At 33.6% G+C, this 25738-nt stretch overlaps 1 protein-coding gene across 4 annotated transcripts in view; it reads right to left on the bottom strand.

Annotated features, from left to right (window-relative positions):
* The window catches only part of STAG2 (stromal antigen 2), a 129144-nt gene that overhangs the window by 13945 nt on the left and 89461 nt on the right, over window positions 1-25738 (bottom strand). For 3 of the 4 annotated variants that reach the window (XM_018044159.1, XM_018044161.1, XM_018044158.1), the window contains exons 15-29: window positions 24774-24891; window positions 24273-24376; window positions 23213-23305; window positions 22982-23071; window positions 22201-22404; window positions 20031-20101; window positions 19627-19714; window positions 19454-19534; window positions 17594-17686; window positions 15409-15583; window positions 11231-11370; window positions 8237-8338; window positions 5782-5930; window positions 4053-4181; window positions 302-525 (exon numbers count right to left, since the gene is read on the bottom strand). In XM_018044159.1, the coding sequence (XP_017899648.1) occupies window positions 302-525; window positions 4053-4181; window positions 5782-5930; window positions 8237-8338; window positions 11231-11370; window positions 15409-15583; window positions 17594-17686; window positions 19454-19534; window positions 19627-19714; window positions 20031-20101; window positions 22201-22404; window positions 22982-23071; window positions 23213-23305; window positions 24273-24376; window positions 24774-24891 (1861 nt within the window). The remainder of the gene's footprint in view (window positions 1-301; window positions 526-4052; window positions 4182-5781; window positions 5931-8236; window positions 8339-11230; window positions 11371-15408; window positions 15584-17593; window positions 17687-19453; window positions 19535-19626; window positions 19715-20030; window positions 20102-22200; window positions 22405-22981; window positions 23072-23212; window positions 23306-24272; window positions 24377-24773; window positions 24892-25738) is intronic. The other variant, XM_018044160.1, reaches the window with a different exon arrangement.

The raw sequence follows: 25738 nt of genomic DNA, 5'->3' as shown, positions 1-25738 counted from the left end.
ATTTAATACAGAAAAAAAAAGTAGATGCTTTAGAGTGAGATTGCCTGGCTCTGCTACTTAGTATCAGTGTGACCTAAGTTAATCAACTTCTCTGTACTAGTTTCCTCCATGTGAAAAATAAGAATGTACCTAAAGAATTTTAAGAATCAAATTCATATATGCAAAATGTTTAAAACAGTACATTTTACACATAACTGGAACAAACAGTGTGCATTTAACAACACATACCTTGAATTTAAAAAGGAGGTGACCTATGGGAAACATAAAGGACAAACATAAAGAAAATAAACTATATGCTTACTGAGTGCGAGCTGCATGCCTTCAACCACTTTCCGTTTCCCTGTAGATGGTTTGGATTTTTTACTCCGCACAGTTGACCCCCGACTACTAATTCCACTAATGACTGACATGGTGTCATCATCACCACCAGCTAGCAAAGAATTTCGGTATGACATTAGGGGAAGCCACACGTCTTCTCTTCGGAGTGACATCTGAAAGGTCATGAACTTTTCCAAGTAAACATACCTTAAAAAGGAGTAGAAACCATTAGCTTTGATACATTAAATTGCCATACCTTTTTTTTTTATTTTTGCTTATTCCTACATCTTAAGGCTTACACATTATATGGAACACACAATGATTAACTAGAGTTAAATAAAAAGTAAATGAGAATGAAAATAATGGTCGATGGATCTACATTCCCTGAAAGCATCCCACTAACAACTGCAGGATATTAGTGTTCTCTTTCTCAAAATGTCTCTGTTCTATCCTAACTTTACAGGTCCCCTCTGTTAGAAGAACAAATCTGAGTCATATTTTTGAAAAGAGGATTGGATTTAAAGATTACACAACTTGAGTTCTAGTCCCAGTTCTACCAACCCCTAGCCATGTGAGTGTGGGTATATTACTTCACTACTTATTCTAAGCCTCATCAGTACAGTGATGAACAATTCTGTCCCTATGAAGATTCTCACAATAAAGGAAATAATTCACAGCATTTTGGCTTATTATTTGTTGAGCACCTATGTCTCAGGCAATGGGGACAGATGCAAAGGTAAATCTAATATGGCCCCCACCTGCAAAATATTTTCAGCGTAATGAAGTCACACATCTGCCCTTGGATCCAAGTATCACAAGGATTCCATGACTTACATATAATATAGCAACTAAAAATCAACTAACATTTGTGTGACTACTGTGTGCTAGGTGTTTTCCTCTTGGGCTCTTTAACTTTATTCTTATAATCTTGTGAGGGAGATATTCTCCCCGTATCATAGATAAGGAGAGAAAGGATAGGAGATCTTCCTGATCCAAGGATCGAACCTGTGTCTCCCACACTGCAGGAAGATTCTTTACCGCTGAGCCACTGGGGAAGCCCTACATACAGTACTCCTCAAAGTGTGGTCTGTAAGCTGGCTGTCAGTCAGAGAACTATTAACCATCTGACAAGATGTGCAGCCAAAATCTACTTACTAGCAGAAATTTACAACTATGTATTCACCACATAGTCTAACAGAACATTCCAGATAAGTAGCCCTCTCTGATGCTATTGCCTTTTTTCCTCTTTCCAGCCACAGAGGTTGCCATTAACCTGAACTTGTTTTTGTCCCTATTTATAATGTTTTAATACTTATTTGTCTGAAAACACAGCACCATTTTGTACTTAGCTTTCTGCACACAACATTTTAATTTAAAATCTAACCATTTTGGAAGACTGGTGTCAGCTAACACTATGGTGATAATCATTTTCCAATATGTATATCAAATCAATATGTTGCACACCTCAAACTTACACAGTGTTATATGTCAACTATATCCCAATGAAGTCAGAAAAACAATTCTGAAAAAATGAATGAGATCTCAGGGTCTAATATGTAACATGGTGGTTATGGTTGATGATACTATGTAAATATATAATACTATATAACTGAAATATGCTAAAGGAGTAGAGCTTGAGTGTTCTGATCAAAAAAAGAGTAAACAATGTGAGGTGATAAATACGTTAACTTGATTATGGGAATCCTTAAACAATGTATATGAAATCATGCTGTATACTTTCAATACATTACAAATTTATTTGCCAATTACAACTCAATAAACTTGAAAAAATTTTTAAAGTAGATCAATTGGATTGTGTGAATCTTTTCAATCCCAATTCAGTCAAATGAACTAAGAATAAGTCATTTATGATAATCTGGAGAAGGGAAAGGCTACCCACTCCAGTATTCTGGCCTGGAGAATTCCACGAACTATATAGTCCATGGCGTCACAAAGAGTCAGACACAACTGAATTACTTTCATATATGACATCTAAGACTACTAGAAATTTGAATAATTAGATGGACTTTTAATAAAATTAAGGATTTATATTTACTTAAAAATATCTAACAATTTTGACCACTATATAGTATTCCATTGTATACTAATCTATCAATCTCATTTTCTAGTTGATAGATAGTTAGTTTTGTGCTTTCCCCTATTCAAACAATGCAATAGTCAAATTTTTTTTCTTTTTGGCCATAAATATGGGAGACCTGGGTTTGATCCCTGGGTTGGGAAGATCCCTGAAGGAGGGGATGGCAACCCACTCCAGTATTCATGCCTGGAAAATCTCATGGACAGAGGAGCCTGGTGGGTTGCAGACCATGGGGTCACAAAGAGTTGGACACAACTGAGCGACTAAGCATATTAGCACATGTGGGATCTTAGTTCCCTGACAAGGGACAGAACCTGTGACCTCTGCATTGGAAGCAAGATTCTTAACCACTGGACTGCCAGGGAAGTCCCCAACAGTCAAATCATTTATAGTTCTCCTTACATATATGTGTAAGAGTTCCTCTCACCAATCTACCTTTGAATAGCATTACTGGATCATGAGGTAGGGAGAGTCTTAAACTTTACTACATACTACCAGATATCTCTTAAGTGGTCTTGTACCAGCAATGTATAAGTCTCTATTGCTCCACATCCTTGGCGCTATCAGACATCTTAAAGTTGTGATAATCTACTAGGTGAGAAATCATTTTTTTGTTTTTAATTTTTATTTCTCTAATTAATAGTATCAATGCAATTTTTTTTTTGGCCTACCATCACACAGCTTGTGGGACCTTAGTTTTCTAGGCAGGGATTGAATCCAGGCCCTCAGCAGTGATTGCACAGAATCTAACCACTGGACTACCAATCCCTCAATGCAATTTTAAATTGGGATCAATTTACATATAATAAAGTGCACAGAAAATAAAAGTTGGACCACCTCTGTAAATGAATGTAGTCATGTAACCCATACACCTATCAAGATATAGGATATTCCCACGACCCCAGAAAGTACCTTTCCCATTCAGTCTTTCCAACTTCAACAAGTACCACTATGGTGAGTTCTATCAATATAGATTAGTTTTGTCTGCTTTAGAATTTCATATAAGATCTATATAATCTTTAAATGCAAAATACTGGTGGGCTTTAAGAAGACATTACTTATACTATGAGTTATTCATATTCTTCTGTCTTTTTATACCTCAAAGCCCAGGGTTGGGAGGTCTGGGAGGGAGGGATGAAAGAAGATTCTGAGACTTTAATTCCACTTGTTGGGCTCTCTTAGAATGTAAGTCATCATTTTAGAAGATCAAACCATAAAAGTATTCTGTTTAAATGGCCTGTTGAGAACAGGACTTGTAGTTAAAGTACGAACATAAAAGAGGGAGACTTCTGCTTTCCAGTGTAGTCACAGCTCAGGACACAAAGACACAGATGGATCAGCAATATTTTTGTCTGCTAAATGTTTCTTCCTTAGTTAGGCTGAGCAAAGAACCCAAACAGGAATACAAAAAGCATTCCAGTTACACCTTTAAAGATACAGCTACACTGTAAAAAGAACTCATAGAATTAAAATATAATATTATGCATAAAACAGTTGTAATCTTTAAATTATAAAATTTCTGAAGCATAAAGTTTTTGTGTATTAATGAAATCCTACAAATATGAAAGAGAAACCAATTATAACAAATCTTTAAGAATTCCAAAGCAAAATTAGAGTATTTCTAGTAAATACATACACTGTTCTTTTGTCTTGTCGGAGTAGTTTAGAAGAAAATTCACTAAGAATATCAAGAAACGCCAAATTTAAAGGTGGATGGCTCTCTCCTTGTGGATTAGGTTCTTTAAAAGCAAATTCTATGCCATCTCTGCAACAAAAACAAAAAAGACAAATATTTAAATAACTACAATAGAAAATTTAATAACCTAGAAAATTTCTCTATATACTTTCACTCCACTACAAAAGACGCTTCCTTTCTCATGTGTTTAATCTGAGGAAGAGGGACAATAATGAGTCTATAGAGAATGATCAAATATATTTAATGACACTATTATTTTGTTTTGGGTGGATATTTTTTTGTTTTTGTTTTTTAATTGGGGTGGGGGTGGGGGTGGGCGTGGGCATGCTACACTAATTGGAGATCTTAGTTGCTCTCACCCTAGCAGTGAAAGTGCTAAACACTGGACTTCCCAGGAACTCTGACTGTTACTTTCTCTGAAACAAAACAGACACACACAGACAGACACACACCCTAGCTGGTTCTTTAAAACAAAACAGACACAGACACAGACACTTCCCCTCCCCGACACTGGTCTTTATTACAAATGTGATCTGGCATAGCTACATTCTTTCCTCAGTTTTCTTTTCCATAGAAAACAATCCAAATCCTTTCACATAATGATCAGTACATTTTCTGTATATTTTAAGACATAAAGGAGATCAACTATAAAATCAACTTAAAATAATGATTACAGACTATTTGTAATGACTCACTAAAAAAAAGTTCAAAAAGTATACTCAACTCAGGGCCAATTTTACCTGTATTTATTTAACAATAAATACCTCTATTAAGACAACTATCCAACATTACACATATATGAAGTAAATAATATATTACTTCTCAGAATAATTACTGCATGTGTGGTCCTTAAGTATTACCTAAAATTCATAACCAAAGTATTAAAAGGCATAAAAAGAAATCTGAGACTTTCGGAGCCAAATGAAAAAGTGGGAGTAAATTAAAGTTGAGGAAAGCATAGGACTAACTTAAAGAGCAGAATAATTTCTGAAAGGAGATATTTAACACTTTCATAACTAAGTAAACAATACAAATTTTAAAAAGACACAAAACAGAGAGCTTTCAATGAAACGGAACTCAAGCCTCTAGATTTTTCCAAAGGCAAGGCTCTTTATCCACAATAAAGATAAAGGGTATTAATATCCACATGCTGGTTATGTTAGAGATCTAAAATATACTCATATATAAAAGTATAATTGATCACTAAATTACATGCCTAAAATAAAATCAGATTTTTTCCAATTTTGATAAGGCAAAGAAAACATGCAGATAAAATAAAGATTGTGGCTCAAAATAAGAGAAAAGGTAATAAAAGAGAACAGAAACTTGCAGCAAAGGAATCAAATTCTTCTACCCAGCCATGAGATCATGACAAAACTGCTAGAAGAGATTTTATAATACCTAACAAATATGTTTTCTTCACATAATTCATAATGATTTTGTATGGCTTTAATTAAAGCAAAGACTTTTCTACAAAAGGTATTTTAGTCTCAATTCATGTTTTAACAGAGACAGCACTGTTACTGGTTCTTAAGAAAGGAAACATATTACAGATTTGCAAACAAGTAATAAGGCAGCAACTGAATTTGGTTATTCTAAACAAAAAAGCAATATACAAAAAACCTGCATGATTAAAACCCAGAGAAGCTGAATAAAATTTGGAAATTACTTGTGTAGCATAGCAATGGCCTCTCTAGTTTTCAACTGATCGAGTCCAAAAGTTAAAGCAAAACGTCGAGCAAGTTCTTTAATGCCGCTAAAAGTTGAGGATGACCTATCAAAATTATAGCCATTTTCCTGTATCATTTCATTAAAAAGCTGTTTGGAAAGAAAGAAAGAAAGCATGTTAAAGTTTTTAATAATTATGTATTATTACTGATTTTGAAATATCATATTTTATATTTAACATATACTTGATGTTCTATAAATAAGGCATTATACTTCATTATAAAGCATGGATTTTTTAAAACATGATTCAAATGACCAAAATTGCAGCACTTCACATATTCAAACTAGAGGTAATTACTGACATTAGAAACTTCTTAGATTAGTTATGACAGAGTTTTTTTCTGTCACTATTAATTGGATAATATAATAGCATATAAAAATATAAACCAACTAAATTATTAGGCAACTATGTTCTTATTGACATTTAAATTATGGATCAAAAAGTAAGCAAAACAAAATATAATTTTTTCAACTATCAAACTGCCAAAATTTTTAACAGATAATGGCTACTACTCAAGAATACAGTGCATTCCTATAGTAGTTATGGCTACTACTCAAGATAGCCAGCAGGAGTTTGCAGTATGACTCAGGAACTCAAACCAGGCTCTGTGACACCCAGAGGGGTGGGAATGGGGCGGGAGGTGAGAGAGAGGTTCAAGAGGAAGGGCTGGCTGATGCATGTTGATGTATGGCAGAAACCAATACAATATTGCAATTATCCTTCATTAAAAATAAATAAATTAAAAAAAAAAGAATACAGTGCAATGGGCACTGATCTAGGAACATAAACTGAGATAATAACCTTTCTTTCTACACAGCAATCTGGCAATGTGTAGCAAAAGCTTTAGAATTTTCATGCTCTTTGACTAAGCAATTGTTATTACCAGACTCTACCCAAAAAAAATAATAGTAATATTTGTGTGCAATACACAGGTACAAAAATGTTTGTTTTAATGCTATTTATAATGGAAAGAACTGTATACTCCCAATACAGGGGGCACAGATTCCATCCCTGCTAGGGGAACTAAGATCCCACATGCCACACAGAGCAGCCAAAAAAGAGCAGAGGGAAGTATTTAATGGCATGAAAAAGTTTAGGATTTATTAATATGAAAAATTAAGGATATTAAGACAGAATGCACATTTTTTATTTTGTAAAATAAGATTTAACACAGGCATTAAAAAGATTTTAGAAAGATGATTAAAAATGAAAACACTGTCAAGTGAAAAAAATTAAAGATAAGTATATTTTTTCTAGTTTTCCTAAAATACTTTCTAAACGTTCTACAGCTATTATTTTAAAACAAAATAAAAGTTATTTAAATGCAGCCTTTAAAATCTTTTAATAAAGCATATCAAATATGCAAATGAAGCTAAGAACTTTCACACCTATGTTTCTAAAAAGCCAAGAAACTTTATCAAAGTGAAATGGGTTTGGTTATGATTTACATGCATTTGGTCTCAACAGACCAAAGTATACTAAGCAAATGATTTTTGCCTATTTAAACTTGCCATGCCACTGCCAAAATGAAAATGACTGGTGTATTTCCACTATGATTGGTAAGTGCTCATTAAAATTACATGTGCGAATGGGTAACGAATAAAGTAAAATTCACCTGAAACTTACCAAAGCAAGTTAACCACGGCTAACATTTCGGTGATTATTTTTTCCAAATAGACACAGTGAAAGTGAAAGTCACTCAGTCAAGTCTGACTCTTTGTGACTCCATGGACTATACAATCCATGGAATTCTCCAGGCCAGAATACTGGAGTGGGTAGCCTTTCCCTTCTCCAGGGACACAGAGATAGGCGCAATTTCACAATGATGCTATACTGCAATCTTTTTATTCTCAAATACGGTAGAGATCTTAAATTAATACCAACTTATGCTAATTTTAAGTGCTACCCAACAGCCACTGTGGAGAGGTACTACACAATATATTCATCTAATATCCTATTGATGGACATTTGGATTATTTCTAATTTCTTGGTATTATAAATAACTTTTCAATGTACAATCTTGTATATTCATTTTTGCAAACTTATCCTATTACCACTGTAGACAAAATTCTAAAAGTAGAATTGCTGCCTCAATGACATACACATTATAAATTTTGACATGTATTGGCAAACTGCCTACCAGGAAGGTTGAGCCAATATATACTGCTGGCAGAACCTGTTTCTCCCATATCTTAGGCAGCTGTAGGTTTTGCCAATCTTGCCAGTCTAGAAGCAAAAAATGATCTCACTTGCTCAATGTTTACTAGTGAGATTGTGTATTTTCCATTTCCACTTTTATGAACTATCTACTGTGCCCTTTTGCCCAGTTTTTGACTGTTACCTTGAACCTGTAAGTGCTTATTATGCTAGCCTAATCATGGTACTCATGTCTTACCTGTTGCAAACTGAGAATAAGGGTCTTTGCACACTGAATTTTGTCTATTTGTCTTGTTTTACTCATTGTTTCTTTGATGATATCACCATAGTCATTATAATACTAGAAAAGAAATTTGAATAAATTAGGGCTTTGTCTCTTAAAACTATTGGACAATAAGACTAATTTTAGGTTAGGCACATAAACATATTACAAGAATATATTTGGCTAAAATTATGACTTCAAAGACACATAAGAATGTTACTGAAACTTTATTATGATCTTTAAGCACAATCTCTAACATTGGTAAATTCAGAAATATCAGACAGTTAAGATCTAATTCACATTAAGTTCTAGAGTTGATTTTAAGGAGGTATAGTGTATAAAAATAATTAAGTATTCTGATTTTCAGAACTATTAGGTTGGTGCAAAAGTAACTGCGGTTTTGCACTTTTGAACTTTGCTGTTTGATACTAGAATACACTCTTAAATAAATGTGGTTGCTATATATCATTCTAATGCACATTTCTCAGTTTGTGTTTTTTTGCCAATGAGTTATTACTTGCCATTTATTTTACATTTATTTTAGAGTAGGGAAATGATGTTAAGACAAAAAGCAAAGTCAAGTGATTTTCTTGAGTTCAAAATGAGTCATGAAGCTGCAGAGACAACTCGCAACATCAACAATGCTTGGCCCAGGACTGCAAACGAACATACAGTGCAGTGGTAGTTCAAGAAGTTTTGCAAAGACAAGAGGATGAGGAGTGCAGTGGCCGGCCTTCAGAAGTTGACACCAACCAGCTAAGAGCCATCATTGAAGCTGATCCTTTTACAACTACCCAAGAAGCGGCCCAACAACTCAATGTCGACCATTCTATGGTCATTTGGCATTTAAAGCAAACTGGAAAGGTGAAACAGCTCGACAAGTGGGTGCCTCATGAGCTAACTGAAAATCAAAAAAATCATCGTTTTGAAGTGTCAAGTGTCTATTGTCTTCTCTTATTCTACACAACAACAACAAACCAATTCTTGATCAGATTGTGACATACAATCAAAAGTGTGAGACAACCAGCGACAACCAGCTCAGTGGCTGGACTGAGACACTCCGAAGCACTTGTGAAAGCCAAACTCGCACCAAAAAAAAGGTCACGGTCACTGTTTGGTGGTGTGTGGCCAGTCTGATCCACTACAGCTTTCTGAATCCTGGCAAAACCATTACATCTGAGAAGTACGCTCAGTAATTGATGAGATGGCACTGAAAACTGCACTGCCTGTAACTGGCACTGATCAACAGAAAGGGCCCAATTCTTCTCCATGACAATGCCTTGACTCCATGTCACACAACCAACACTTCAAAAATTGAACACATTAAAAAAAAATTTGAATGAATTGGGCTATGAAGTTTTGCTTCATCCACCATATTTGCCTGACCTCTTGCCAACTGACTACCAAGCATCTCGATTTTTGGCAGGGAAAACGCTTCCACAACCAGCAGGAGGCAGAAAATGCTTTCCAAGAGTTCGTCAAATCCCAAAGCATGGATTTTTACGCTACAGGAATAAACAAACTTATTTCTCATTGGCAAAAACGTGTTGACTCTAATGGCTCTTTCTTTGATTAATATATGTTTGAGCCTAGTTATAATGATTTAAAATTCATGGTCCGAATCCGCAATTACTTCTTCACCAACCTAATATTAAGTCAATTAATATTATCATAGTTACTTTCATAACTTATTCATTGCAATTGGCATGTATTTCATGAGCAGTTTCCAAATTTATTAATTTCCATATAGAAACTAACAGTCTGTTAACAACATTTAAAAGAAAAGTTACTGTGAAGTGAAGTTGCTCAGTCGTGTCCAACTCTTTGTGACCCCATGGACTGTAGCCTGCCAGGCTCCTCCATCCATGGGATTTTCCAGGCAAGAATACCAGAGTGGGTTGCCATTTCCTTCTCCCGGGGATCTTCCCGAGCCAGGGATTGAATCCGGGTCTCCTGCATTACAGGCAGACCAGACTCTATTGTCTAAGCCACCAGGGAATTCCCAAAGTTACTGTATGTGGCATTTAAATCACACACTGCACATGATTTTTTTTTCCAATTTAAGATTTTACATAACTACCAGAGATAACAGGATAACCATGCCCCTATGTGACTAACAAAAGTGACTTTAATCTAGAATACTTATGTCTAAAAGTTTAAAACTTGCAAAGTGACTTCAAAAACCACCAGTTAAAAAAAAAAATCTAACAAGTATCATGCCAAATAAGTTTTAAAGTACTTTATTAATACTTCTATCACATAGGAAACTATTCCAAAGAAGAATTAACTAGGTTTTGATAAATGTATTACATATTTTATTCTGTAAGATCAAAAGCTTAAAAATTTTACATTTATAATTAGATTTTACTTGAAAAAGGATTACAGGAAAATTATCATGCCGTATTTAGTCACATTCTGTTAGTACAATCAGTAATATCCTTTCTACGACTACTTACAAGTTAAAGAATCTCACATATATTTATGATGCTTGTGAATAACCTACTGTGAATCTAAGCAGATTTTCAGAGCTTAAGAAACTTTACTATCACAGTGCAACAGATAAAGAAAGGCAGGATACAAAAGGTAGTAAGTCACTCAAGGTCACAAGCTGCATAGTAACCAAGTTGAAACTGTATTATCTAATTCTCTGACTCCTAAAACATTTTTTTATGTTACATCAAGGAGGGGAGTAACACCATTCTGTTGTTTTAAATTAAATCACAAATGCAATTTCTATTAGTGACAGTTAATCTAAGACTAGCTGTTTGCAATATTCCAAACACAAATGAACTCAAGCCCAAAATGTCCATTGATAGAGGAGTGGAGGTATGAGAAAATGTTACTGAAAATGTTAAATATTTTAAGAGATTTCTTTTATACTACAAAAGTAACTTAACTATTAAAAAATTCAATGGTAACCAAACATAAAAGCAATATAAAAATATCTTATTGTTCACTTTTCAATTTTACCTTCATATACTGCTTGAAGATATCTGCAGCTGTATTCATCTCCACCACAGTATATACAATTAGCTTACAAAATGCTGCAAGTAAATTCCTCCTTTTATGCAGAGCTTCAATTTTACTGGCTTCATCCTCCTGCTGACCATCTGGGGGAAAAAGTTTCAAACTTTAATGCCATCTGTATTTTATTCCAGCCATATAACTTTATTTTTATTTTGGAGAATGTGAAAAATAAAGAAAAAATTTAAATAAAATAAAAATTATAACCACTCAATAGCTTCCTGAATGACCAGCCCATTTATTCCAATAGAAAAAATTTTTGTGATGTCAAATCAGAAGGCTGTTTGATGAACATGGAACAGGAACAAGAGGGCTGAGTCAAAGGAACTGATGCTTAATGAAGTCAGGCTAAGCTTGCCTAACATAAAAGCATGTCTAACCCATTGACCTACTTCCCTAATAGGATAGTTTGACAATGAGACCTGCATATTCACTATCTGTTGGGTAAGGCTTTTCTTCCCTAGGCGCAGACAACCTTAGAAATTGTCCGATCCCTTCTAAAGATGACCCCACCTCACCTAGAGCCCAATTTCCATTGACAGATACTTCCTTTATACGTATTACAGATATTCAGTTGGATTGGCCGAGAAATCATTCTTTTTAAGGGAACTTCACATATTTCTCCTCTGATTAATTATGTGAGATCTTGATATTTGATATTTATCAAAGGGACAAAATTATTTCCAAATTCATAGTTGAGAAAGCCAGATTACAGCCGCCAAGTACTGCCAAAGGATTTTCAATTTGATCCTATAAATAAAATTGTGATGATGCCTTTTACATAAAAAGCTATGCAAAGAATTTTCCTGACAAATTTTATAAATGAAATTACTTATATCAAAAATATTATGTATAAAATAAGAACTCTTTCTAAGAAAGTATTTACTTCACCCTGTCTCTGATAATCCTTGATAACTGCTCGTAAATAAAAACCAAAGGTTGAGACTAGGAATTTAAGACAGACCATCCAAAAAGATTCTGTTATCAAAATTGCCTATTCCAGAATGCCAAAGTCATTTTCTTAGAAACCTAAAATGTACTGTTTATTCTCTTTAAAGAGTACATTGAACATAAAAGCTAACTTTTCTTAATGACTCTGTGATTATAAATGGATTTCTATACTAACCCTAACCCTAACCCTAACCCTCTCAGGAATTGGAGGGATATAAGACTTACTCCCCCTACAGACTAAGTTACTTAGATATTAAGAGGTTTTTTTCAGTCCTTTTGAAAGTTTTGTTCACTTCTTATCAAAAATTAGCTACTTTTTTCTCCTGTAGGGATTAAAGAATGTTAGAAAAGTATCTAATGCACTGGGCCTTTCATCGATGTCAGTTGCCATTATTATTATATGTTGTCAGCGCCTCTAGAAGCATTCCCTATTTTACCCTCCCCTTCTAATCTGATGTGGGCTAACAAATCAAATAACCATGTGTCTACAATATCAGGGGTTAGATGAGCATGAAAAGCAATGGAAACAATCATATGTTGCTGGTGGGAGGATAATAGAATAAAACTACTTTGGAGAATAATTTGGCAACATGTGGTAAAGTTTAAAATGCACATAGACTATATACTCTAGCAATTCCACTCAGGTATACACAAGCACACCTCAGAGATATTGCAGGTTTGATTAGACCATGAAGTGAATACCACACTAAGATGAGTTACCTGAATTTTTTGGTTTCCTAGTTCATATAAATGTTATGTTTATACTATACTAAGTCTTACTAAGTATGTAATAGCATTATGTCTAAAACATGTATGTACCTTAATTTAAAAACACTTCAATGCTAATCATCATATAAGCTTTCATGTAAATTGCAATACTAACAACAAAGATCACTGATCACAAATCACCATGATAAATAATGGAAAATTTTGAAATGTGCAAAAATTGCCAAAATATGACATAGAAACATGAAGTGAACAAACGTTGTTGGAAAAATGGCATCCATAGACTTACCTGATGCAAAGTTGTCACAAGCCTTCAATTTGTAAAACTACACATTATCTATGAAAGTGCAATAAAAGGAGGTATGCCTGTACACTAGAAAAGCATCTGCACATGTGTTCAGGAGATAATTATAAGAACATTTTTGCAATATTATTTATAATAGAAGAAAAAATGGAAAAAAAACTAGATGTTCATCAATATGAAAATGGATAACATGTGGTTAATTCATATCACACAATATTCAGCAGTCAGGATGAATAAACTATAACCACACTGATAAATTTCAAAAATAATGTTAATTCAAAAAACCAAGGTGTAAATTAAATGTTCAACTCAATACCATTTATGTGGAAGCTAGCAACAGAAAATAAACTACATATTCTTAAAAGACACATAAACTCTTGGTAAAATAGAATTAAAATGAAAAGGTACAATAAACACCAAATTCAAGATAGCAGTTATTTCTAGGGAAAAACAATAATGGGATTGGGGAGGGATACAAACAAGGGCTTCTTTTTTATCTATGCTTTATTCCTTTAAAAAACAAATCTGAAACAAGGCAAAATTTAACTAATGCTGGTGGTTGGTCTACATAAATGTGTTATATTTTATTCTTTTCCATAGAACTAGAATACATTTCATTTTTAAAGTGTAAATTGAAAAACACAGTCCAAGGAGGTAAAGCAGAGTGTAATTCCAGGAATCTCCCAGAAAATTCAGTAGTATTGGCAAGCTTATTCTCATTCCTGTTTCCTATGATCTAAATGAATTTGAGGTAGTCTGCAACTAACAAAAGGGTCATAGACAAAAACTGATTTTATATCAGTGTTTGGAATATATGTTTATTGATAGAAGTTTTAAAAACTCCAACACATCTTTTAGGATCCATTTCAGATGTTAGCCTGTTTCAATGGTGTTTTGACTCTGACAGAATAGCAAGAACTTTCTCTAAATGTCCATAACATTTTGTACATATCTCTACTACTTATCAAGTTATATAATAATTATTTGCTTTTAGAAATGTCTTTTCTACTTGAATTCTTAAAAGACTATATCTCATTTTTAAAAAATATTCACAGCATCTTAGTATACTACCTGATGACTAATAAATATCAAATGAATGTCAAAAATAAAGTATAACTAAACCAAGAGCTGAAAGTGAACAGTGGAAAATTCTAGGTATATAAACTTTAGTACATGGATTTTTGATTATCTGTTTTGCCTATTTTGATTTCTCAATCCTGTTCGAGTTAAGTTTGTGATACTTGAGAACAAAATATTGATGTTATATAGCCTTTGGGCTTAACTTCAAATTAAAAACAAACCCAGAAAGAAGTCACCAAATGTTATCTGTTTTTCCACGATTTCTTGTTCAAGTAAGGCATGGTGGTGGTGGTGGTGGTGGTGGTGGTTTAGTCGCCAAGTTGTGTCCGACTCTTACAACCCCATGGACTATATAGCCCGCCAGGCTCCTCTGTCCAAGGGATTCTTCAGGACTATATAGCCTGCCAGGCTCCTCTGTCCAAGGGATTCTTCAGGCAAGAAAACTGGAGTGGGTTGCCATTTCCTTCTCCAGGGGATATTCCCCACCCAGGAAACAAACCCAGGTCTCCTGCACTGCAGGCAGATTCTTTACCAACTGAGCTATGAAGGAAGCCCAAGTAAGGCATCTGTGTATGCAATCAGAGTACAAAGAGTAACAATACCGAGGTTCTTCTGACTATTTACCTGTAACATTCTGTATTGCCCCACACTTTAATGGAAAAACAATGCTATGAAAGTATACAACAAAAATGTCACTTTAACTTTTTTTTCTGCTCTAGTTACTTGAATATTGGCATTACCAATAATTAAGGGGAAAATGAAGTAAATTTTATTGATTACCTGCCTACATGCCCAGGCACTACACTAGTCACTTTGCACAATGTAATTAACTCATACAGTTCTGTAGGTAGCTACAAATTAGAAAAACAAACTCAAAACTAGTGAGAAACGATATTTCATTGTCTTTATGTTACAAGAAATGAATACAAAATGCAGTGGAAAATGTACCTGCCTTTCATGTTTAAGAATAAAATATGAAATAGTAGTATAACATTTTATACTGTTGCTAAATTTGATTTATGGTAGATACACAAATTTAACAAAAAGATGGCAATAAAATTACCTGCACTGTTATTGTCATCATCCTGTTCAATGAAGACATGATCCAGAATAAAGCTGAGCAACTCAGACTGCAATGAAGAATCAGGGGTGTAAACTAATGGCTCTAACATGTCACGCCCTCCTGACATAATCTGATGGCTGAAGATCATCAAAATATCACACAGAATAGTGAAGGCCTATTATAAAAAAAAAGGGGGGGGGACAGCATGCCATAAACCAAAGTTTTTCACAAACTGCCACAAATAACTTACATATTTAACATGGAAATAAAATCCAACTCTCTGCATTTGAAACTCAGTAAAGCAATGGCTATTAAGACTTTCCTAAGACTTTAAGAGTGAAATTTTTGCAACAATAACTACTGATATTTGCACTGTGATCTACTAAATGCAAGGTAATTTCACAAATATTCTTTTTAATTTTCAGTAACTTTTAAGTGATTTGTACAATATGTTAGTATCATCAAAACATGCAGTCAGAACTCAATCGCATGTCTTCTGACTCCAAATCCCACACTAAATCACAATGTCTCATGATATACATTCTCAAATATGAATTAATGTATAAACTTGATACCATTCTTCTCTTCTATGGAAGAAAACACTTAAACCAAGAAGATGGATATCTCCTAGAAGATCTCTTAGAAGAGAGATCACAAAATCTTATTGTCAGCATGTGTGGTCATTAAGTAGAAAAAACATAATAACCAAGTATGGGCCTGCAAACTAATCACCAGGCAAAGCAGATCTTAATAATAGCTTTGCCTTTTTGGAACTAACCACATTTTTTTTTCTCTTATGCTTTTATCTCTTCTTTTGGTCTCTTCCTCTCATTTTACTACTATAGAAATAATTTATACTGATCAGGATATTTGAGTTTACAAATTTTTGCAACATACACAGTAAGTATATGAAGTCATAAGCATGGTGACATTTACTAATTAGGTGAACTGGTAGGTCTTGTGAGCTAACCAGGACATATCCCTGGAGGCTTATAGGAAGACTAATAATACACAGGTTATTTAATAACCAAACAGGTAATCTCCAAGTCTTAAAAAACTGATTATACATAAAGGAGATTACACACAATAACCCATAAAGAATTATGTGAAATAAGGAATACTAAGCTGAATATCTTGGTGGTCTATGAAAATATATCAAGTAATATTTCACGTATTAGTTTGGATCAGTGTATACTTCATTAAAAGGGCTTCCCAGGTGATGCAGTGGTAAAGAATCCACCTGCCAATGCAGGAGACACAGGTTCAATCCTTGGGTTGGGAAGATCCCCTGGAGGAAGAAATGGCAATCCCCTCTAGTACTCATGCCTGGAAAATCCCATGGACAGAGGACCCTGGTGGGCTACAGTCCATGGCGTCGCAGAGAGTCAGATACGACTGAGCAACTGAGTGCACCTACATGCGCACACACACACACACACACACACACATACTTCATTAAAATCCTATTATAAGATTTTAACTGTAAAATAATTTCACTATTGATACCTTCTGAAATTCTGTACCTCTTATCAGAATTGTAGAGAAGAAAATTAAAGTCCCAAGTCCTTTATTGTTACAGTTCAAAACTAAATAGGCTCTTGGTCCCAGGATCAGAATTTATTTTATAGATGGGAAAACTACCCATGGCACCAGGTAACAATGCATTTTCAGAATGAGAAAGTTGGCAGGAATGGAATTAAGAGGGCATATGAGGTGGGAAGGTAACACTTTGAAGACAGGAAAGTGATTAAGATTTTTATTTCAGACAAAGTCCACGTAAGAAAAAAAACTTTACACAATCAGGACAGGCAGGAATGCCAAGATCTGATAATATTCACAGAGATAACAAAACCGGATGGACCTTTCCCTCCCTGAGGCAGACTTGCTATACCTGTTGCTTTCAGGAATAACTTACATAACTGCATACACCTACTTTGTATATATGGGTTTGTTTACCAAGTGTGGCATAAAGAAACACTAACACAGAATGACTGCAGTATAAGAGTAATCGATAATGCTCTAAATGGACTTAATATTAATCTATTTTTTGAGCATGGTATATACACAGACAAATACAAGATATTTCTAGTTTGCCCAATTTTAGTATTACTTAAATTTTCTATATTAGTTCAAATATTTGTTCAGGGTTGCTTACAAAAGATTGCTATCTATAGTAGTTACTAACCTGTTCTTTAACAGTAGTATTCACATTGGTCAGGTAATGCTGACATATTTGACAGAATACCCTCATCTGTTTCTTTAAACGCAGCAAGTCCTCCTTGAAAAAAATTTAACAACATCTTAAAATACTGTATTAAAAACTCATTCAGTTTTTAAGATAGATCATCATATACGTAATTGTGCTAACTTTTTACATTAGATTTAAATTCTTCCTTAGCATTTATCAAAAAGAAAAACAAAAACCACTTTAAAATTCTCAACAAATCGCACCTTAAAAATACCAAGTATATTAATGGATAAAATCCTAAATGATCTTTAGAATGAGAAAAAACGTATATGACTATATATGGCTATTCACATAAATCCACTGCTTCAGAATGTTTAATAGGATTTACACTCCATCCTTGCTTTGTAATTAGATGCCTGGCCAAGTGATGAATGGAATAAATTAAATGATTTTTAAAAAGGGGACAGTATCTTTCATTTCTAGGATACTGATTGTGCTTTTAAAAACAGAGAGAGGCCTAACAAAAATTAGTTTCATGGTATTACTCCACTTAAGGATGAATCTTTTTCTAGGTTTTTTTAAAGAAGTTTTTTTTCTTTTTATAGATATTTACCAGTTAATTTAAAATAGAAAAGTACTCTATAAAGATCATCCACACTAATTTATTTGAGGCATTACCTTTGCCCATCTCCTGATACTGAATGCCAAACAACAGAATATCAGTACACATTCAGTGTATGTAATAGACAAGTTGAAATAACAGATTTAACTTGGAGATCGCTTTGGTAAAGAAAACTCAACCAAGTTCAGCATAATAATTTTGCACATAATAACCTTCATTTTTACCCTTTTTTCCCCTCTATTAAATGTATTACTCAATACATTTTTTTCCCATGTTAATTTTTAACTCAATGCTTTTGATTTAGGTGAGCAATCATATCTGCTAATACATAGTCACTGGACCTACTACAAATTTGATATTGAATTAAATAAAGTTTCTGAGTGTGTGACAAAAAGTACACTATTTTAACAGTACTATATTGTTTTTTGCAAGAGGCAAATATCTATTTGTAGATATAACAGCATCATATACTTAAAAACCTCAAAAAAATTCTAGTTATTCTGTGATTTTATGTGAAACAAACTTATCGAAAGGATTCCTTCTTAAGGAAAATAACTACAAACAACTAATCCTACATCTTACAGAAATCACTTAATGTTTATAAAAATGTGCTCAAATAATATTTAAGGCAACATCTACTGCAACAAATATGATGTTTAAGTTTCTAATTTACAAATGAAAAAGTACTGTTCAATTCAATTACTAAACACTTCAATGATTACAATTATGGATAAAATGTTCAAAGTTCTATGACCTAGTAGCTGGCATACTGCACTCAACCACAAAGTGATATTTTATGAATTTGGAACATCAGTAGAGAGATCTGAGTATGAATAAGATGATCTCCAAACAATACCAAGGTATAAGATCCAGGGATAGGTAGCTTGTAATAATTAACTTATGGAATCCAATAGCTGTATCTGTATGTTTTGAAGGTTCTTGGTCATGATTTACAAAATCTGTAGTTCTTCATGCATCCAGAACTTTTGAGAATAATGTGGAAATCCATAAATTATGCCACCTACAAATGTGACTTTTTATTTTAAAACCATTCTCTAAACAAATGTTAAATATTCTTTCACGGAATATATATCAAACTACAAGTAACTATTTTTAAAAATATACATGCCTAAATAAAAGATAAGCAAGACTTTATTGAAATAATCGGTTTTATATTTAAGTTTGCTGAAAACTCAGTAATATTTAATAAAGATGCCACTGAACCAACCACAAACCTTCGTAGAGCTGCTTTCAGTTATCTTTGCAAGCTGCCAAAGGATTACATAGTGAGTACACTGCAGTGCGTGAATAACAATCTATAAAGGAACAAAAAGAACACAATTAAAATTTAAAAGTCACATATCTTCATTCTCAAAGTGAAATATATAACTTGTAAATAAATAAAAACCTGTTCAGGCATGTCTCCGTTTTCAATTCCGGTTTTCAATAGTTTGTAATTACAAGCAAACAAATCCCACTTTGAAAGATCATGGGCACTGTAAAAAAAGAATTAAGTTATATTAAAAATTTAAGCTTAATCACATCTGTTCTGGACTTGACTGCTAACAGAATACTGTTAAAGTAAAATATAGTAAACTTCCTAACATGTACCCACAAGAACAAAAAAATGTGTACTTTAAAAAAGTATATTAGTTGAAAATATTTTTGTTTCTCAAAGTATGACTCCAAACACTGTTTTCCGAAAAGTATAAGAAATCCAGCAAGAATTCTGACATTATAATCCCAAAACATGTTAAGTTGGTTCTGATTTTGATAGTTTTAAAAAATCAGAAACTTTAAGATTCAACTTACTTATGGAAAGCAGTGATTCGCTTCAATGTTGACAATACCTGATATGCATCATCTTCATCAGGTTCTTCGCCCTATAAATGTTAATTATACCATATTAAACATTAATAATTACAAAAGTGAAAAATCTTAAGCTATTACATTTATGATACCATCCTAAAAAGAAAGAATAACATAAAGATCACAGTAATATCTTTTTCGACCCACCTCCCAGAATAATGAATATAAAAACAAAAATAAACAAAGGAGACCTATTTAAACTCAAAAGCTTTTTTGTAGCAAAGGAAACAATAAACAAAACACCACCCACAGACTAGAGAAAATATTTGCAAATAATGTGATCAACAAGGTGTTAGTCTCCAAAATTACAAACAGCTCATGATGTTCAACATCATCAAAACAAACAACTGAATCAAAAAACAGGCAGAAGAACTAAATAGACATTTCTCCAAAGAAGACATACAGATGGCCAAGAGGCACATGAAAAGATTCTCAACATTGTTAATTATTAAGAGGAATGCAAATCAAAACTATAATGAGGTATCACTTCACCTCAGTCAAAATGGTTACCACCAAAAAATCTATAAAACAATACATGCTGGAGAGGGTGTGGAGAAGGGAATCTTTGTGGGAACTCTTTCTGGGACAAAACCTGGTATAGCCACTATGGAGAACAGTAAAAAGGTTCCTTAAAAAACTAAAAGCAGAGCTACCATATGATCTAGCAATCCCACTCCTGGGAAGGTACCCAGAGAAAAACATGGTCCGAAAGGATATATGCACCCCAATGTTCGTTGCAGCACTGTTAACAGTAGCCAAGCCACAGAAGCAACCTAAATGTCCATCAGACAGAGGAATGGATAAAGAACATGTGGTACATATATACAATGGAATATTACTCAGCCATTAAAAAGAATGAAGTGATGCCATTTACAGCAACATGGATGGACCTAGAGATTGTCATGCTGAGTAAAGTCAGAGAAGGAGAAATACATGACATCCCTTATGTGCAGAATCTTAAAAGAAATGATACAAATGAACTTACTTACAAAACAGAAACAGACATAAAGAACAAACTTATGATTGCCAGGTGGGAGAAGGATGGAGGGAAAGGATAGGTAGGGAGTTTGGGATGGACAGGTACACACTGCTATATTTAAAATGGCTAACTGTATAGGTTCTACTGGATAGCACATGGAACTCTGCTCAATGTTATGTGGCAGCATGGGTGGGAGAGGAGTTTGGAGGGAGAATGAATACATGTATATGTATGCCTAAGTCTCTTTGTTGTCCACCTAAAACTAACACATCATTGTTAATCAGCTACATTCCAATATAAACCTTTTTTTAAAAAAAAAGAATCATATCCAGCCAAGGGTAGTCATTAAAATTAACTAAAAATGTAATCATCGTACATCAACATATTTACACAAACTTCCAATTAAGCAAAACTTAGTAAGTATGAAATGTTACACAGAGAAATAAGAAAGTTTAAGAACTAATTGTTAAACAAAATACTGGAAATTACAAAAATCCGTATCATTTTTGTAGCATTTATGACAGAAGTGATGTGGAAAAACCTAAATGCAATAATCTGAGAATCATGAGTTTTCACTTTATGCAAATCAACTAAACTGTTGAGTATATCTTTCCAGAAAAAATAAAAACCACAATAAAAATACAAGTGTATTTGAATATCATGCTTAAGCCTCTTTGGAAATAGAACTGAACAATGAAACACCAAAATGAACAGTTTCTGTAATTTATCAAGGCTTTATAATATCAAAGATCATAAATAAATCAACTTCTAAACCATTAAGAAATAACCCAATTTTTGAGGTTACATGGAAACAATCTAGCTCGACTTTTCTGTTCCCTGTTCCCTAACAGCCTCCTGTTCAACTAAACCCTGGAAAACTTTCCAGATCATTTCTTTAAATTAGAAAAATGGGAAAGGTGTTAATTTTGCTTTCACCATCTCTTAAGTTACAGATTCTTGCCACCTCCCTCTCTTGGTGGAGAAAAAACAGAATCATAGAACAGAAAGTCTGAATGTCTTTTTAGCATACTACTAAGGACTATCACCAAGACTGTGACTGACCTGGTTATGGAGAGGGTAGGGGTGGGTGGGGCCACAGTGGGGGACAACTGACTAAATACTTGTAATACATACCTCTTGCAGAAAATCTTCAAGAAGCCGGTTAAATTTATCTGCCAACTCATCTATCAGTTGACTTCTTGAAATATCTACTCTGTTGAAAATTGTGAACTCTTCATTACAGAGTGCATGGTAAGTTTTAGAACATGCTTCCAAAACATCTGTATCTGTGTGCTTCTCTACAATATTCCGGATCTGTCGTAATAAGGCATCCAAATGCTGCAAAATCAAAGTTTCTTCATTAAAACTAAGGCATGTATGATGACAGGCATAAAATGACTGCACAACTGGGGAGAAAAGCTTCAAATACAGTAACTTTACAATAGTAGCACACAAATTTTAAGTTTTTCTAGCCAAAAAATGCACTAACCCACCCAAACTTATTTCCCCTACTTCAACAGGAATAATATTATCTATCTCACAGGGCTTTGGTAAGATGTTAATACATATAAATATATATGTTCCTGGAACACAGTGAATGCATTCAATGAATGTTAGCTGTTTCATTTTGCAATTGTTCTTATCCAGTTACACCAATCTCCATAAACGGTCAGTGACAATAGTAACATAACGTCTAGGAAGGAGGGTATTGCTATCAACATGAATCAAAGGGAAACCTCATTAATGTCATTCTCTAAATCCAACTATCTAAAATATGTAAGGCATACAATATATAGGCTTCCTTTATATTAAATGCTATAAAAACATATTTCAAAAAATATAAGTAAGCAATATGATGGGATGAACTATATTAACAATTTTTCTTCAAGGTTTATTACACACAGAAACACCCTACCTTTTCTAATCGTCCAGTGGTATATATTTCCAAATCAAAGTACTGCGGCAACTGCAACAAGTTAGTCACCTTTTCAGCATCTATAGAGTACTTTGAAATTAAAAAAAAATCATGTCAAAAACATCACAATAATGGTAAGGAAATATTATGATAAGTAGAAAATTCTGTATGGCATTTCCAAACAAAACCTATAATTTCTTTACAACACTCTTGATACCAACACAAACTTACCTTAGCTAATAACTGAGGAAGGGCCACAGCAAAAAGTTCAGTGATTTTTGTCCTGTCATCCAACTGGGTCTTCTTCTCCTTTGCTGTAAGCACCTAAGGAAATACAACAAAGTTTCCAAGTATTTATTAATAAGCCCATTGACACTGTTAGGTGCTCAAGGTTAAATATTCAAAATAAGTAATAAAATGACATTTTAAATGATGGATACAAAAATTTCTACTATAAAACTTGAAACCCAGAAGTAACAAAGAGAATAGCCTGCACATTATCTTTTTAAAAAACTTTGAATAGTTCTAGAGACAAAAATCAATACCAAATTAGACTAACCTACCCTAACTTTGGATGAAAAGAAAAACAGCTAGAAAATACAGTTTATTATTTTATATAGCATGGAAGTGAGTACGATTTCAGTCAACTGTAAGTTGTGCCATGATCCATGGGTTATGAATTCAATATAATTAACTACTAGTAATTAAAAAAGAACAACAACAACAACAAAAAAAGAGAATTGAATGCATCATGTAAGTTGTAATATTGTAACTTATATAACTGCTTCATTTATATACAAAAACACATATATAGATGTGTACTAGGTCACAATATAAAAATTATTTTTGTGCTTCACAAAGTTTGAAAGCCTGTGCAACTGTTGGTCTACAATACATTCGAACTTTGAAACAATGCATTAAAATTTAGTCCCAGGAAACAGAAATTTCCCCCATTTTAAGGAATGATGCTCTTACTTTTATTTAAAGAAAGTAAATCTGTAAATAAATCAAAACGGACAAATACACCATTCTAAAATGATGCACAGCAAGCAATCTTTACAGGGACTGACAATCACTATAGTAAACTAACAAAGTATCTTATAGAAGGAATGCAGACTTCCCAAACTGCTAATGCTTTAAAATTTACTTCTAACATATTTATAAGCAAAGATCACCTAAAAAATAAAATTTAAGATTAAAAAATTTGATTATATAGCTACAAATAAGAACTTAAAAAAAGATATTAAAAAAGAGACAAATAATTTAGAACACTGAAAATATGTTGGCGTACCCTTTTTCCTGTCCCTCTCCCCACAGGAGGATGACATTCAGCAGCTTGTCTAATGGTACAAAGCATTATTTCAATCAGAGCACTCTCTTGTCTGTCTGTTAGCGCTGGGAAAAAAATAATCAGAAAGAGTTAACCTATTTTTTTCTCTATATGCCATTTATAATCATTACATAACAGTTCTTGTGCCTGTGACAGAATCTGACCTAATGTACTAAAGAAAATCCTATTACTATATCACAAAAAGGATCAGAACAAGTTAAAACTTACTAAACATTATAAATCTGTAAACCACCAGTCTACAATATGAGAAATGAAAATATGAACAGATGCAATAAAACATCACAAATATTGGCAGGAACTATACTTTTCTAATATTCATGTATATGAAAACAAAATTACCCAAAGACTTTGAATCAACTATTTTAATGCTAAACTGGAATAAGTAAAATCTGTTTTCAAAATTACCTAGACAATAAAAATACCATAATTAAACATCCTTACCTTCCTCTCCACTAAGTGGCTCCTCCAGCAACAAGCTATTCATACATTCCCAGTCTTTGAGCAGCTCAGTAGCACAGTCCCACATGCTATCCACAAGGTATGCTGCATGCTCATGTAACTAAAATTTAAAAAGAACAATGTGCTCTTAGACAAATACCATACTGCTAAGTCGCTTCAGTTGTGTCCGACTCTGTGCGACCCCATAGACAGCAGCCCACCAGGCTCTCCCGTCCCTGGGATTCTCCAGGCAAGAATACTGGAGTGGGTTGCCATTTCCTTCTCCAATGCAAATACCATACTAGCCTTAATCAAAAGAATAGAAGCTTTGTTGGCACCATACACAAACTCAAACAACAATGTTTTTTAATGTCAAGTGGAAGAAAGGAAAGAGAAGAATTGCCTTAGCTTGCTAAGTGTAAGTAAACACTGTTAGGTATTACCATTTCTCATGATAATCATTAATATGAAAATTGTTTTTGAAGAGATTATATGCATGCATTTAGTTATTACCTGACTCAAAACAGTCATCCCGTGTTGAGATCTCAGCCATGGAGTGGACGCACTCCCTGGGACCCTTTCCCAATTGGGCCTCCAGATGCGCTGTGACACGGGACTTTCGAGCACTATTTAAGTCTGAATGTTGGTCAAAACCCAATTTGGTGATGTACTTTCTGCTCTATTTCTCTTTTCTTTTAATGTTAGTACATTGAAAGTAAGCTAGGTAATTCTTTCATAAATATCTGTATTATTTATTTGTACATAACAAGTGACTTATTTTGTTAACAAATCCTTTGAACTTGAAATGAAAGTGTAAACTTTCTGCAAAACATTAATTGGTGCTGTTAGCAGGATTTGTGAGACAAAATGCCTCTCTTTAAGGGAAAAAAGAGATTAAGATTGATGAAGCTTTTATTCCTAGATTGGAAGATTCACCTTATTGCTCGTTAGCTGGTGAATGGGATTCA

This window comes from Capra hircus, assembly GCF_001704415.2.
Source record: "Capra hircus breed San Clemente chromosome X unlocalized genomic scaffold, ASM170441v1, whole genome shotgun sequence".
Lineage (NCBI taxonomy): Eukaryota > Metazoa > Chordata > Mammalia > Artiodactyla > Bovidae > Capra > Capra hircus.
The sequence above is the reverse complement of the archived record's forward strand: the minus strand, read 5'-3'. Positions and strand labels throughout refer to the sequence as shown.